We start from the raw sequence: 16,861 nt of genomic DNA, 5'->3' as shown, positions 1-16,861 counted from the left end.
AAACAAGTGGTGCTGCTTTAACCTGAACACACTGATCATTAAAGATCCCCTCCAGACATGTTTAAGACATAAAAAAATGCTGTTTTGAATAATTTGCGTCTAGTGGGGTATTTTCCACCAAAAATGTTAAATTACTTTGTTATAATCCTTAAAATGACATCTCTACCTTCTCCCTCGTTGAAAAAATCCAGAATCTATCAGTATGTAAATATTTGAATTTCAAAAGTTTGACTGTTAGACACAAGATGTCTCCTACTTCACTGAAAAGTCCATTATATGTGTGTGTGTGTGTGCGCGTAAGTTGCATACTGGACTACAATTAGCTGGAAACTAGCAGTGATGTCATAAGTCATGCTCATAGAAACACATCTTAAACTGACATTTAAGGTGAGCAACGCTTCTTCTGCAGATGAATGAGAAAACTAACTTTGAAGCTCAAACATCCATGTGAAGTAATAATAAGCAAAACACATTTTTGAGTGGAGGAGACCTAAAGGAGATTTATTCAGCAAAAATGCCAAACATTTTGTTCCAGTCTCTCAACTGTGAGGTTTTGCTGCTTTTATATCCTTGTGAAGAGTATTTTTAACTGTTAGACAAAAAAGGATGTCATCCAAGGCTCTGAGAAATTGCAATGGGCTTTAATCTTTTTAATCTTTTACTATTTGACATTTTATAGATGAAACGATTAACAATCAACAAATTAATCAATAATTATTAATTGTAGCCTCCAATTTTTTAGTAAAGGTGTTAATAAATAGCATACATGCAGCTTTTTAATCAAAATAACCTTTCATAGAGTAAAATACTGGTTTTAACCTTGTTAATTCTTTTATAAAAGGAATTCTTGATAGTTTGGTGTCCCCTCTAATCTTAGAAATGTCTGAAAAAAATAAGATCCAGCTTTATAAAAAAAAAAAAGTCCACAACAAACAAGTTGGTGGAGGGTGAGCTGTCTGGCTCATACTGTGAATCTTCTCAACTTGATCATGACTGATGACATTAACAGCAGTCCAATATACGTTAACAGTGAGCAGGTTTTGGCTTCTTTTTTATGAATGCACCAGCTGAGGCCTTCAATACAAATTTGTTGAATGTTGACTTGAACCTGACCAAGGCCAAATCCATATTGTAGAGTTAAAGAATACAAATACAATCAAGATATCTAGACAGCTGATGTATTTCAATTTAGTTTTTTAAGAGTTGTGACCAAGACATGTAGTGAGTGGAACATTTTACAGCTGAGCACAAGTGGCTGTAATGGGACAGTTTCTTAATGACCTCAAAAATATTTTTGGCTATTTCTCATCATTTATTGGTCTGTGGTCACCAATATGTATGCAATATGCTGACATCAGCTGGACTCTTGTGTCAACCCTCCAATATTTCTCATCTCCATAATCAAATATCAAGTTTTTCTTTCCAGAGTTGAACTTCTGCTTCACAAAAAGAAACAGAAACAAGAGAGCTTGAATCATTTATGCCCATACTGTATTTTATACTGAACAGTGTATATTTGCCAAAGCAAAATAGAAATATTACTTACAAATGTATATGGAAAGGCACAGCATAAAAATACTATATGACATGCAAGTTTTTTCTTTAAACTGGAGTAAACATTCAGAAGTTGACCCATCTGGCCTGTCTGTTGAACAATAACAGCCGTCCGTCACAGGGTGAATACTTAGCTTGGGAGTCGTTGCTTTCAGAAGCGTCCAGTCAAAATGGCAAAGTGAAATGACTACTCACTTACAGTACTAAGGATAGAACATGCGTTTTTCCACAACCCCTTGAAAGATCTGACTTTTGTAACAAATATTTTCTGTAGCAGTCCCTCTGAACATGAGCTGCACCTGACTTCCACGCACCATCACACGTCACTGAGTCAGGACAGATGGCCCCTGTACATGAATATATACAGTATATTAAATACACATTCAGAGGAGTGCGGAGAGATGGGCATGCAAATTTGGTCCACCTTTACAGCAGTCAACTAAAATAGAAAGCATCGACCCAGACTCATCCTGAGAAACAACACTGACCACTTGGAGTTTTCCCCAGAGGACATGCAAGACTGGGGCTGGTTTTTGGCACATTTAAGTCATTTTTTTTTTTTTTTGTATATTTCTGGTAACCAAGAAAGCAATCTAAAACATTATCATGAGCTCCCACTGTGCATGGCTTTAAGTCTCTCAATACAGATTTTATACAAAGTATAGGAGCAAAGCACATAAAATATTCCAGTTAAAAAATACAACAATAAAAACTTAATATAAAAGTGGATGTGAACAGGATCGTCCTGTCGATCCACAGGAGGTGCAGTTCAGCTTGTTATACAGTAGATCTGCCAAAACATAAAGGCCCAAACACAGGCTAATAACCCTGAAATCTATACATTGTTCCAGTTACTGTTGAATGTGCTGTTAGTCTTGAATCAGACTCTGTCTCTGTTCCTGGTTTGCGTCTTCTGAGTTGGACTAAAGACGAATCCTGTAATACTTTTTGCTCCACGGAGGTTGTTTTTTTTTTTTTTTGTTAAGGTTCATCTTGAGAGTTTGCTGATGACTCTAATGAGGGCGGCGTTCTCATCCTTGAGCCTCTGGTTGTCTGCTTTCAGGTCTCCCAGAACCTTCAGAAAAACATGACACATTGATGTTTTCAGATTTTAAACTCTTGAAAAAAAAAAAAAACAGTAATGAAGCTTTTTCTGTAGATCTTATTTCTTCAGCTATTTTACAAGATAATCGCTGGAGTTGTTGTGCTGTTGTTAGGGATGTGTTCATGTTGAGTGTTCAGCTTCAGGCATGTGGAAGACATTCAAATACTTGATGGGGCTGTTGCTGTGTCTCATAGCATCTTAATAGCTTAGCTGAGATTTAGAACGTTTACAGTTCAGCGACACGGGAACTTGCTGATGTTTAAAACACAGCGAGTGCTAATGCTGTGTTCACGTCATATGGGATGGATGGTAGATTTACATAACGACTTGCGAGTGTTCACGTCATCAAGACAGTTATATGATTACAGAGTTGGTAGTGTGAGGGTTCACAATATAACACTGTATCCATTAAATTTGGGTTCAATGTTATTGAACGTCAGTCTTTGGCTGATGTGAGGCGTCCGTGTGTGTTTGGTTTTTTGAAACTTGTGAATTATTAAGTCAGATATTTCTGAGGTTTCAGAAAAAAATAATAATTCATAATCAGCTGTAACTTTGATTATTTATTTTGTCTTTTTATCATCATCTATGATCTTTTGTCTCACTTTCCTTCTTTACTGTCGGACTGATCACATGACCTCACTGCTGTGCTGGTGCATTTATAACTGACCTCTGTAGTTTGTCAGTAAGCCTCTTTCTGTCATCAGAAATGAATGCAGACTGATGTGAATGTAATTCAATGTAATTATACAATATCATTTTAGTTTCAAACATGTGACAGTGTTATATTTATCAGATCATACATGGTGAAAGATATTTATTTTTATGAATTAATAAAATGATTTGAACTGGAGACATCTGACTTCATACTGAATTGTATGACTTTAAAACTCAGTCAAAACATGTCTGCTGTAGCGTTAAGTTAAACCTCATATACAGTGACCGCTAGTGGTACTTTGGTGGTTCACACACTGGGTTTAGACTAAATGACAGGTCAGGGGTCAGATTTAGTGATTTGGGTGTCATATGAAACTTTAAAAAATGTTTTTATATTTATGTGATTCTTCTTAAATGGTTTTAAACTGATTTGATTTGTTTATATGGATCCCAGGAGGAAAACCTGCTTAACAGCCTATAATAAAATGTTAGTGAGAATGAGTTTTACATCTGACAGCAACATTATTTATGCAAAGCTGTACTTAATGTAAAACTTATGAGATTAGAGCATCAAATTATTTCAACCAGTTGACTCAGTACAGTGGTAATCATTGTTTAAGTGAACATCTGTACCTTTAGCTCATCCTCCAGCTCTACTGCTTTCCTCTGGAGGGCCAACTTCTCCTGTGGAAAAAAAAAATTGTGAACACACAAACTGACTGAAATTCAAGAAATTCATCTGCTATTATTAATATAACAGAGCGCATATTCTTCTTACATTTCATTACACCTGTCAAAGCCAAGTTTGAATTCACACAACAGGAAACAAAAGCACTGTTTGATTGAATCTGATTCTTATCACTATATTGACATGTATGATTCCAGTGAGAAACATGCTGTCTTCACTCAGAGACTATTTGGATATAAAATGTCAACAATTAGACATTTGAGTGAAATTTGTGTATGGATTCTTGAGTTGTGGCCAAAATCTTGTTTTGAGAGGTCAAAGTAACCTTTGACCACCAAATTCTGATCTGTTCATGCCTGAGTTCAAGTGGACATTTGTGCCAAATTTGAAGAAATTCCCTCATGGCGTTCCTAAGATATCGCATTCATGAGAATGGGATGGATGGACGGATGGACATAGAAGCTGAAAACATTATACCTCTGGCCGCAGCTGGTACTGGTGTGGAGGCATAAAAAAAAAAAAATTTAAAAAAGACTTTCACACATTCTAAATATAGCTTGTGAACTGAAGGGAAAAAAAAAAGTTGAGATGTGTTACTGATACAGCAACAAAGCAGACTTACAAATCTCTCCAGCTCCAGCAGGGCCGGTCTGTCTGAGCTGCTCTCTTGACTCTGCCAGATAAAAGCAGATTACAGATATGACAACTGCAACAGACACTGAATTAAAGAGTTCTTTTCAAAATGAAACATCCGCAACACACAAAACATGACAGCAATACTCAACAAGTAGCAAAAAAAACAAAAAAAAAAACAGCCCAAATTCTTAGATATGATCTGTAAAGAAGTTTCTGATAAACAAATCCTAACAAAGACGACTTTTAAAGAGTTTATGATTTATACTTTAAAGTCAAGACTTCCATAAAATGAAACATTAACAACTATTAAGGGATGATTTTTGTTGCTGTCCAAGTTGACACGCTCTACTTATTATGGCTGACTCGCCCACATAGCATCCCTCTGTGCATACATACACACACACACTCTGTCTCTGTCTCTGTCTCTCTCTCTATCAAAAGGTCGGATGCATCAGCAAACCTGCCCAACCTGTCGGAGTCTTTCCAGCTCCACTTTGTTTTGGCAGAGCAGCAGCTCCATCTCCTGCAGCTTGTCCTTCATAGCCAGGTTATCCTGCAGTACCTTAAAGTACAGCTAGAGGGAAACAAACACAAACACTTCAGAGGAGAGTCTGCTGGAGAGAGAAGCTTCATGTGCGCAGGTGTGAAATATGATGTTACAGCCTGCTGGGGGTTTCTGTTCACTTCTCTTTAAAGCCTGTTGGGTATCATTCCTGTCTCTGGTCTATCTAGATCTCAGCTATAATTCACTTTCACCCCTTAGGTGTATTTTTCAGGAATGTGTACGCTGTGCTGTGGGAAGAGGGTCAAACACGTACCGTTCTGTAGTCAGCTGACGAGTCTCCCAGTTGACTTTCACTGCAGAGACACACAAAGACTTAAAGCCTTCACAGCAACACAGGACTATACATTTAAAACACTAAACATTTACCCTCAAGTCCTGGAAATCAAACTACCTTTTTGTCAACCACCTCGTGGCAGAACAGCAGGTGCATATACATTTTCTTATCAAGTACAGAAGTCATGTCTGACACACGTGACATGATCAGATCCCCCACATCTTGCTGTGTAAGAAAAGTCCAAACACCAAACTTGACATCTAATTACACCTCAGGATTAAATGGAAATCTTTGCTATTTTCTAACTTTCTAACAGCCTCTGCATGCATTAAGTATCATCTTTGAAACATGGAGAGTAAAACTGAAACCAAATACACAAGAACCAAAACAGCAACACTTACTTGGAAATGCTGTTACTGTTTGTATCGTCTGAATGAGCATCCTCATCTTCATTCTGAAATAAAAAAGGTTCATATTCAGCTACACAGCACTACAGTTACACTTTACTGGCATGTCTAATCTGAAATAATACACACATTTCACATCAATCTGATACTTCTCTATGCAATGTTCAAATATGACTGAAATCCCTGCAATAACAGGTTAGTTTAACTTATGTGCAAACTAAAAACTGACACTCATAGCTGTATCAAGTTTCTCTGAGTAAACATTTTGCAAAGTTGAAATTAAAAATGTGTACTGCCTGGTGTTACACTCAAGGGTTCTGCTAAACTAGTAATGAAATAATTTGGAATATTTACTATCTTTGCTTAAACCTCTTTCAAAATGCTGTAATGTAAAATGATCCTTTCAAAAAGTCTCATCAATAATATCTGCAATTAGAAGAATGTCAACTGTGCCAACTAGAATGTACAGACTGCAGTGAAAGTGGTTTCTTAAATTAAATTAAACCTAATTTACATCAAAATTGAGTGCATGCAAGTCTTGCAAACATTTCACTAGAAACACCAATCATCATAGTCATCTTCCCCCATTGGGAAAGTGTACCCAGTCAGTCAAATACTCTATTTCATCATGAGAAAGAGGAACTGGTTTGGCCATCCTTTCCACTACTTGCAGTACTCACATATTGCTGTAAAACTTAAAGAGTGAATGTGAATAAACATATTCTGGCTTGTTTAAATTGAACAAAAGTCTCCAACCTGACTGGCAGTGAGATCTCTGCTGTGTTTGTGATGATGTCAAGTGGTTTCTTACCTCTCCACCCAGCTGAACGATGCCAGTGGAGCGTCTCTCCCTCCTCCCTCTCCTCCTGTCCTTCACTCCCAGACGCTTCTCTCCCTCCGGCTCCACCTGCTTCACCGGGTCTGTATCTGAGACACATAAAGGTTGACAGAAAACACCTATGAAGTCTGACGGTGCAGAGGCTTTGCAGCAGAGTCACATTTTTAACTAAATATGTCTCATGTTACATGTATGGAGAAAATATAACAACATGAATAATAACTAACCATATAACAAGCATAGCTAGTGAGGTTGTAGCACAGATCAGGATTGAGCTCAGTAACAATGTCACCATCTTCCAAATGTAACTTTGTGTGATAAAAGGAAACCGTCTTATCTTTAGCCTCAGTCTCTTAGGAAAATTCTCAAAGCAACTCTGTGCAAGGAAGGGACATAAACATTAACCTCAGTGACGTGTGGTTGACCCCTATGCTAGATATGACTCATTCTTTTAAGAGGTTTCTCCTCAACTGTAAGGGGAAATTCTAGATAATGTCAGAGTTCATAAGAATTTTCTTAGAATTTTGACACTAGGAACAACTCTTTGTGCTAGGTAGCTTTATGAATACGGCCCCAGATCACTGCAAGCTGAGACTTGATCAGTGAGCTCAGATAACATGAACAAGCTGCCGTTTTTGACTTTGAAAAGAAAACTGGTGCTAGCTAAAACATCCAGACCAGATGTGTTTGGAGGAGTACAAACCATTCTGACCAGATGTGTTCACTGAGTTCACATGCTGATTTCCCTAACAATGGTGTTGATCACACATAGTACTGTGCAATAGTTTTAGGCACTTGATGTGTTTAGATTCTTATCATGTAACACCATTGGGGAGGCGTCTGATTGGTCCAAAATTCATTCTGCAGCATGACAACGACTTCACACATCCAGCCAGAGTAATAAAGAACTGTCTTGATCAACAAGAAGAACAAGGAGTCCTGCAACAGATGGTTTGGTCCCCACAGAGCCCTGATCTCAACATCATGGAGTCAGTCTGGGATTACATGAAGAGACAGAAGCAACTGAGACTCCGAAATCCACAGAAGAACTGTGGAAACTTCTCCAACTTCCACCAAGTACCTGAAAAACTGTGTGTGAGTGTTCTGAGAAGAACTGCTGTTTTAAAGTGTGATCACACCAAATATTGATTTCCTTTTGGTTTCTTTTGTTTATTGAACTATTCGTGGCACTATTTTTGAAAGCATCCTCACTTCATTTTTAGTGTCTAATACTTTTGCACAGCGCTGTATGTCAGAGGGGGAAATGCTCGGTTCAGAAAACAAGGGTGGAGTGTGAGAGGGGGTGATACCACTACGACGAAGTTTAGAGGATGCACTCAACCCAAAGTATGTGGTAACCACCCTAGCAGTGGTCCTTCAATGTGAGAAAATATCATTTCCTTTAAAAGCTGTCCATCTCACAAAGTACTCCACCCAGTACTGCATTAGTAGTCTTACAGTAAACAGAAGTAAGACTCTAGCCACAATGTGACTGGTAAACAAAGCCTGACAGATGATATCAAAACCAATATTTGACAGTTTAAAAAAAATCCAACAGCAATATGTCAGCTAACAGTTGTTTTTTTACCCTTGAACATGGTTATTAAAGAGTTGTGATGAGGATATGTACTGAGTGAGACATTTTACAGCTGGAAAATACATTTTTTAGAGATCTCTGGTGGACAAACTATCCAATGGCGACACAGTAACCTCAAATATATTTTTGGTATTTCTCAACTTCAATTTCTTCGTACACATCAGCCAATATAAACACCGATACACCTGTGATAAAAGCTAATGCTAAAATCAGTAGATGATATCAGCCCGGGTGACTGTTTGTTACTTTGATAAGGAGGAATTGTTCAGACACCTGTCTACAAAAATCAATCTAGCTGGTAAAATAACACAGGTGGAGAATGAATTTTGGAATCCACAGCTCACTGAGACTGTAAGCAAGAGATTTCCTTTTGCATTTCAGCCTCACTCACCCCTTTCAGCAGGCGTGAGAGTGACGATGGGGCTGACGGGCTGGATGTTGCGAGGCGGGGGATCAGCAGCTTTAGGCACACTCTTCTCTGCTTCCTTCAAGTCTGTTAAAGTCACACCCTGCAAGCATAGAGCAAAAACAAAAACACTCAGAGGCCTTCTGCTGCATTCACAACTGTTTCTTGGTCAAAAAAAGATTATGAAACTTTTCCATCATGAATGAAAAGAATAAGTAAAGATGCTGATGCTGTATATGTGTTAAAGTCAATACGGTCCTGCAATAATCAGCTTAACTACATCATTAAACCAGTAAATGATTCACTCTATTCCACTGCTGTGTTCAGGCAGGTTAGTTGTCTTTCAGCGCACAAAAGTTTAATCATCCACAGAATGTGTAGCGCTTACACACATTAGTGAGATAGTTATACCAGATGAGTGAGCATCAGTCAATACGAGGTCAGAGTTTGTTTTTAACAGTGATATGCGTGAGAATCACAGACTGAGCTAATACAGCTTCTGAAACCAACACCAGAGGGTGTGATAAGTTGTAAAGTGTCACTATTAATAGCAGCATGGACTCTTAACAACAATTTATATATATATATATATATGTGTTATATAGAATTCACAGTGACTAAATGATTCCGGGTCTCTGCTGCTGAATAGAAAGACAGAAAACAAATGAAGAGTGTAAAGATGCATTCAGTTCAGAGCTCCTCAGTGAGCTGTACCTGTGTGGAGCGGCGAGACTGACGCAACAGTCGAGAGCGAGCTTTCCTCTGAGACTCCGACTCCTCGTCTCTGACTGGAGCTTGAAACCTGAACAGACAAACATCCACAAAACAAACACCAAACATTAGAACTCAAGACAACATACTGGTAGAAAAGAAATTGTTAAAAAGTCGTTTCTTAACACTTGGGAGTGTCACCATTTCTGCCACCAAAAACTTTTAAAAAAACAGGCTTGCTGGCATAAATCCAGCGTGAGTTATTAATAATAAATATATACACGTTGAGTACAATAATACTTATTTTCTGTTCAAAACTCGTTTCTTACTTGCGGCGGTCAGCGCTGGGGGTGTTGGGACTCTCAGCTGTGGCATCCCTCGTCTGAGGAGTGGGTTGGACTCTGGCAGTGCGGTTCGCCTTGTCCTGCTCCTTCTCCTCCTCATCTTTCTCCTCTGGCGTCTGAAGCACATATGAGACAAGAAAAAAGACCAGAAGCCCAACTTTCATCAACTGTCACCAGTTAAATTTGAAATTTATCATGCCAGTGGGGAAACATGATTAATGCCAGTATACTGTTGAAATGAGACCTTTTTTTTACTTCCTTCTTTAATCTGGCCTAAAAGTCTACACATCTGCAGTTTCAACACATCAAGGGTGTGTCTGAAACCTTAGATGAAATGCTGGGTGTGTTAGTGACCATGTGGGCTGACACTCTTAGATTAAACAAACTGATTTGAAAAGTTTTCCAACCTCAATACATGTACTTCCTCATTAGGCATATTCATGAGCATAGTTGGTTTAAAATTTGTACATACATTAGACATGTATAGGATATAAATGAAAATGGAAAATGTATTTCTCTTCATATCCTCAAATTATCTTTTTATATTTCTGTCTTTATTAGATACACAGCTGAAAACCCTCAGACAAAATCCCCATCCAAACAACAGCTATGTTTCCGTCCGACTGACATGCAAATTTTGTTTTTTAAAAAGGATATGTTTCATATAAGTTGTAATGGCATCAACAGGACTGGAGCAAGAGGAAGCTACTGTGTGACAGGGCTGTGCGATATGACGATGTATATTGTTTGACGAGAGAAAAATGTCTATTGTGTCATATTGTGCTCTATCGTTTATTTCGTTGTGACGCAAATCACACTCTTTACAGCAATATTTTTCATCATTTGGAGTCTGTCCATCTTTTGCATATATTACATTGATAAATTGTTCTTCTTGGCTTTTTACTTGTGAAGCTTTTACTGCACCTACAGTAACGTAACAAGTTACGTTGTTGCCAACTCTCCAACTGTCTATCTCCGCTGTCTATCTCTACTGCGCTGCACACACACGGAGGGCTCAGCCCCGCCCGCACGGAAAATATCAGAGAACTGCAAGACGGCGACCATAAATGAAACGCAGTAGAGACTGTCTTTATTTATGTTTTTTACCAAATTCATGTGCACTCTTTTAATTTCAGCTCAGTGTGTGAGAGTCTCTACTGTGTTTTGCTATCATTTATGGTCGCGCTACTCTTCTCTGCTCTCCTCTTAGCCCGTATTCAGACCAAATCAGACGGTGCGGCGTACAGCCACGGTGTTAAGCAGAGGTGTGTGGGTGTGTTTGTGCTTTAGAACGTAACAGCTGTGAAACAATCAGTACAATCACAAACAATCCCTACCAGCGCTCCATGTCTTCATTCACTCTCTAGCTCACTTGACCACAGCTGCGCTCGCTCTCCCTTTTTATCTCTCATCTTTTTTAAAATGAGCCCACAGAAAAGTCTAACTTAACTTTTAATGTTATCAAACAAAGAGAAATGTCCTCCCCTCGTCCTAGTAATGTTTTTGTACTCCCTCATGGCAGAGTTTACAGCTCTGATCAGTCTGATCTCTGTCACGCCTCTGAATGCAGAACACCAGCATGCTATGTAAAAGCATACACAGAGGCGGCTTTATGCCGGCGGGGGGAGACGGAGGGGATGGACCAACTATTTATTCATTGAATTAAAATGTGCTATATTGGGATAGGTACTGTTATCTGGATATGAAATTACCTATATCAGGATATAAGATTTTGGTCATATCGCCCAGCCCTACTGTGTGACATACTGAACTGTGCTTTGTGATTTTTACCTTGTCAGCAGGGCTGATGGTGGATGTGGTCACACTCTCAGTGTCTGGACTGGACACAGTGGAGCTTTCTGGGAAAAGAGAACCAGCAGCTATGGGAATCAGCACAATCACATGTATTTACAGAGAATGAACTACTTAAGGCCAACTTATCAACATAGCAAATGGTTTACCTGGGCTGCTCTCTTTCTCCTCGCTCAGCTCCAGGCCTCCTGAAATGCCCCTCTCTTTAGACTGATCCTGCACATTCATCTTGTCTTTACTGCTCATCCTGCACACGGAGCTCCTGGAAGGTGTGAAAGTGGGGACAGATGTTGGCACAGAGGATCTCCAAGAAGACTTTTCAAATTTCCTGTGTTGATTACATTGCACCTCTTATCTTTTATTGTAGGTATTATTATTATTATTATTATTATTACAATCTTTCCAAGCTCTGTTCATGTAGGTAATATATAGAGGTGTTACTGGCAGTAAGGCATGTTTCAATGAACATACCTGTCAGGGAAACATGCCCTTGGTGTTCACAGGAATGAAAAATTGAAATGTTTTTATTTAGGAAAAATGTGCTTATTCAGGGTAGATTACAGGTGGACACTCACCTCCGCCGTTTGTTTTGCGCGTTTGCAGCGGTGGAGCCCTGTTGGTTTTGCCTGTCCAGTATAGACTGTTCATTACGCCACTGCAGAGAGATACAGCTGTCAGTGATCAACACAAAAGATCTGCTAAAATCATATAAATTCACCAAGTAAAGATAAACACTTTCTTACATTGGCTTGTTTCTGTGATAACTCCTCCAGGAGTTCCTCAACGCTTTCATCAGCTACATCAAAGGGGGTCTGACCCTGCAGAGTTCATTTTATAAAATATCATGACCAAGATGGAAATATGACATTCTGTCTGAATGTGAGGCTGTAATGAGAAAAGTTTTCATTATTTTGTGGGCCTCACCGCATTGCTGCGGGCCTCCATGTTGCAAAGCTGTTCAGCCAGAATATGACAGGCCTCCCCCTGACCCCAGTGTGCTGCAGCATGAAGAGGCGTCCAGCCATCAAAATCTGTAGCCGAGACATCCAGCCCACACTGACACAGTATCCTAGACAACAAAAGAGCCGAGCAGGAGGAAGTGCATGAGACAGTGTATGGCAAAACAATGAGGTAAAGATGATCTGAAGAAGAAAACGATGAACCATTCCTAGGGGCAAGTATATTATATATTGGTTTTTAAAAACATCAGGAGATGGTTACTTGAGAGCCTCCAGGTAGCCTTTGGCTGCAGCCACATGCAGTGGGGTGGCTCCGGTCCTGGGGTGCCGTACATCGGCAGGTGGGCCCTCAGTCAGCCAGGTCCGGGCGTCTGTCATGATCTGTTCTTCCTCCAGCCGCTTAGCTGCCTCCAAATCCACACCTGAACACAAACAGAGAATGAATTGAAAATGAAAAAAATCTTCAGAAAGACATTCCAAAAAGGGCAGGGCGATATTACTAACTAACTAATTACTATAGATGGACAGAAAGGCACACATCTTGGAATGACAAAATGGAAGTCAACCACAAAGAGGGAAACTTTTTTCATGAATGGGTGGCCATTTTTCCATACTATATCCAGCACTGCGAATACAACCATATACAGGCTAGTATACTGTAATCAACGAAACATAACACAAACATTTGCCCTAGATTAAGCACAAATGATGACACATCCTTTTAAATGGGGTGTGCAGTTGTCAAAGAACAGTGCTCACCCTGTCTCACAGTGTACTCCTGGAGAAGAGACTCAGTGGCCTCATCCAGAGCAATGTCCAGAGGAACATCACCATCACAGTTCACAGCAGAGAGAGATGCACCATCCTGCAAAAGGAAACTGACAAAACAAACATGGACAGAGTGAGAATCCATTTAACAGCAGAAACAAAGTCTACACAAGGACAACCAACTCTAAACAGAGAACACCAAATCCCATCACATTATCTGTGTTTGCAGTGCCTTCAAAGGAAGGCCAAAAGCAGAGCTGTCCATAAGCGCCGGCTGCCGGCCAAACGGCCGACTACTCATCTAAGCCCAGCAGGCTACTTTATTATATTAATGTTTGATTCTAATAAAATAGTTTTGTTTATCAAGTAGCGATTCGCTATGCATGTACATTTATGATCACCAGCCTCTGCTTCTAAACAATGCAAGCATGATGATAGAGAAACATGCCTATCTGTCAGTCCATCACTGTGCCATGTCTTGATAAACTCAAAAGTGAAGGTGTCAATAAATAAATAATAAATAAGGTCTAATTATTCTTAATTACAAAAGTTCTGATCAGTCAGGAATAGATGTGGTTTTAAATATCTACAGCTATTTACAGACTGTGTGTGCACAGTGAACAATAAGCCTAATTCTGCTTTACAATAATTCACTACATGTTTACAGTCGGGTAGGCAAACTCATGAAAATATGCAACAATTAAGATCAGTGTATATTAGAATGTGCCAGAGGCCACCAAATTTGGGCCAAAAATGCTCTCTGGGGGGGGCATGCCTCCAGACCCTCCTAGCTACTTTTTCCCCACTCCACTGGCTGGCTACTCCATATCCCTGTAAAGCCCTGTAAAAGACATTATTCACAGGCAAGGAACATGAAACCATAGAAAAAAAGAAAGGTGCATCAATTCTTAAATCTTTTGAGCTGCATGCATTTGTGTGCCAGGCCAGCCCACTCATGCTTTAGCTGGCTTGTTGTGCTGCCAAACACGACAACAATGTTAGTATTGTTGAATGCAGAAATAGTCTGGCACCCACGCTGCATTCTGAAGTCCCTACTGTGACAAATAGTACCGTATTACACAGCTGTTACGCTGTTGTGTTTTGCTAACTGTAGAGACATATACTACTTACCTCACAATTTCAGGGTAGCCGCAGGAGGCAGCAACATGCAGGGGTGTCCATCCCTCACTGTCAACCTGGTTCACACTGGCACCATGCTCCAAAAGAAAGGACACCATCTCCATGCTGCCATCTATGCAGGCCTTTGCAGAGAGGAAAATAAACCAGAGACAAAATAATACAACTGTAAATAAGTTTCTTATCCATCAGTCAATCATTTCAATGAAACCTTAGAAAGACAGACTGTCTTACCTGGTGGAGAGCAGTGATTCCATCAGCATTAGAACAGTTGATAATTTCTGGTACGTCCTCCTCATTGTTCTTTTTGGTCTCTCTGGCCTCCACTAGCATCATCTGGGCCTCCTCTGTGTCCCCGCAGGCACAAGCCGCCAGGAACTCTGCAGCCCTGTCAAACCTCACCCTTTTGCTAAAAAAAAGAGGATGCAGGCAACGAGATGGCATCACTGATTAGCTGTTGTAGCTGGTTTATCAATTTCAGGGGAAAAGCATGCCTTGTAGCACCACTATGTTCATACAGGGAGTAGACAAAAGAGAAACACCTTTTAAGGCAGTAGAATAACTTTGCAAGAAAAAAACACTGAGTTGATGAATTTGTCAGAGAGGTTGAGTTAAAAGAAACAGCTGACGATAATCTATGGTTTGTTACTGTCAACAAATCCCATCAATGTGATAGTCCCTCTACATACCTTCAGACTTCACTACCCTGTCTGTGGCTCTTACCCCACGCCCATTAGTTCCTACTGAATATGTAGTCCACAAATATATACTTTAATTTTGAAAAAGGCTTGGTAAATTCCTGAAAGAGCTGGGCGCTGTAGTTTTTTGCATCCCTTATTCTAACAGGAACAAAATCATGTTTGTATTTGTGACTATTTTCAGCCCTGAATCTGTTGTGCCAGTGAGTATTTCCAGCTGCAGGACGATGTATGTGGGATTGACTACAGTGTCTTTGTTCATGGAAATGAAGGAACATGTCACCCAGTGCTACAGTGTGGCTTACTGAAGATGTTTTAATAGTTTTTGGACAACCTCTTGTTGCCTCACATTTGGACGACAAGAGGCACAGAGGAACAAGCTGTATCAGAATACACAGAGACAATTCCTGTTAGCAGGATCTATTCATTGTCGGTTTTGATCTTATCATAGGATCTGTTGATTTGATATAGGAACTGCTGAATATGACCAGATTTTAACTTGGTCACTTTGAGGCCTTAATGTTCTGTGTTATCACACAAATATCCCTTTAAGTGTCTTTCAGTCAGTGTTAGTATGTGGATCTACTTGTGACCCCTCTGTGCTAATGCAGTTGTTTATCATTACGTCATTCATTCTCACGTCCCCACATCTTCAGTAATTCATAATTTCGCAGCATTTCTGACTTTCTGATAGACTTGCAACTGAGGAAGCAACTAAACATTAAATTATAATACACGTCTGGCATATTCAATTCGTCAATTATCATTAGGCTAAAGTGTAAGGTTTAAAAGAGATAGTCACTGCCTGAATTTTACTGACTGCTTGAAAACAAAGACTGCAAAATGATGTGGCAGTCTCAGAAACGATAATGATATATGCCCAAGGAAGGAAGGAAGACAGTGGTCACAAGGAAACTCACCAGGACAGACTGTAAAGACAGTTAACTAGCGAGCTAACAGGGAGCTAGCACAACAAACTGCGGCCTCAGAAATGGCCAAACACCTCGACAGTCCGCAACATTATTAGCTTCAGTACACGGGTAACGTTATTAAACTGTTACAGGGCTGCTGTGTTGTGTTTCTGTTATTTTGTCCAACCCCGGTCTGTAGAAGCCCACGCACTAACGTTACATTCGTGCTTTAGCATGTCTCCAGACGCTTCAGCTAAGCTATCTGGCGGCAGGCTGGCCCTTACTGCTCAAACAGTGTGTCAGAGGAGGTTTTTCCTCACCGTCTCTTCAGCAGGGGGCTAACTCCATCTCTCCCCAACACTGGCTGGTCCCTCGGCGGTTCGCAGAGCTCGGCCTCCGGCTCCGCTGCTCCGTTCTCGGCGTCGCCCCGCCATCTCCGCCGAGGTACGGCCGGCGCTTTGTCGGTGCAGGAGCCGGCCCAGCGCTTCAGCTGCTCCCGCCGCTTGGTCCTCGCCGAGTCCCCCATTTATTCTATCCGAGGAGGACTATGTTTTTAAAAATAAAAACATACACTGGCAGGGAATGACACACCCTCCATGTGTATACTTTCACTTCCTGGTTCTTGCTCTGGATGTGGAGGAGGAAGCCTCAACTTGTGCTTGTACGCGTCGAGAGCGCGCAGGCCTGCCTGACGTCACCACCGCTGCGCAGTAGACCCTGGAGGGGAAATGCTGAAATAGCTCCAAGCCTGGACGTTCCTGTCATTGTGCTACTGAGACTGTGGTCAGCGTCAT

General features: G+C 40.3%; 1 protein-coding gene across 2 annotated transcripts; it reads right to left on the bottom strand.

Annotated features, from left to right (window-relative positions):
- Nucleotides 1-1,474: 1,474 nt before the first annotated feature.
- Nucleotides 1,475-16,773, bottom strand: ppp1r12c (protein phosphatase 1, regulatory subunit 12C). Of its 2 annotated transcripts, none has more exons than XM_042394196.1 (20): nt 16,388-16,773; nt 14,693-14,867; nt 14,453-14,583; nt 13,313-13,431; nt 12,816-12,975; nt 12,519-12,663; nt 12,338-12,412; nt 12,170-12,249; nt 11,744-11,856; nt 11,574-11,641; nt 9,768-9,898; nt 9,442-9,529; nt 8,713-8,830; nt 6,698-6,813; nt 5,881-5,933; nt 5,459-5,498; nt 5,101-5,214; nt 4,627-4,677; nt 3,950-4,000; nt 1,475-2,629 (listed from the first exon to the last, which is right to left on the bottom strand). In XM_042394196.1, the coding sequence occupies exons 1-20, from the start codon at nt 16,591-16,593 to the stop codon at nt 2,543-2,545; spliced, it is 2,121 nt and encodes a 706-aa protein (XP_042250130.1). In that variant the 5' UTR covers nt 16,594-16,773; the 3' UTR covers nt 1,475-2,542. The 2 variants fall into 2 exon arrangements, with proteins under 2 accessions (XP_042250130.1, XP_042250140.1); XM_042394206.1 differs by having other exon boundaries at nt 5,110-5,214; nt 16,388-16,772.
- Between the last annotated feature and the right edge of the window lie 88 nt (nt 16,774-16,861).

This window comes from Thunnus maccoyii, chromosome 2 (assembly GCF_910596095.1).
Source record: "Thunnus maccoyii chromosome 2, fThuMac1.1, whole genome shotgun sequence".
NCBI classification, from domain to species: Eukaryota; Metazoa; Chordata; class Actinopteri; order Scombriformes; family Scombridae; genus Thunnus; species Thunnus maccoyii.
The sequence above is the reverse complement of the archived record's forward strand: the minus strand, read 5'-3'. Positions and strand labels throughout refer to the sequence as shown.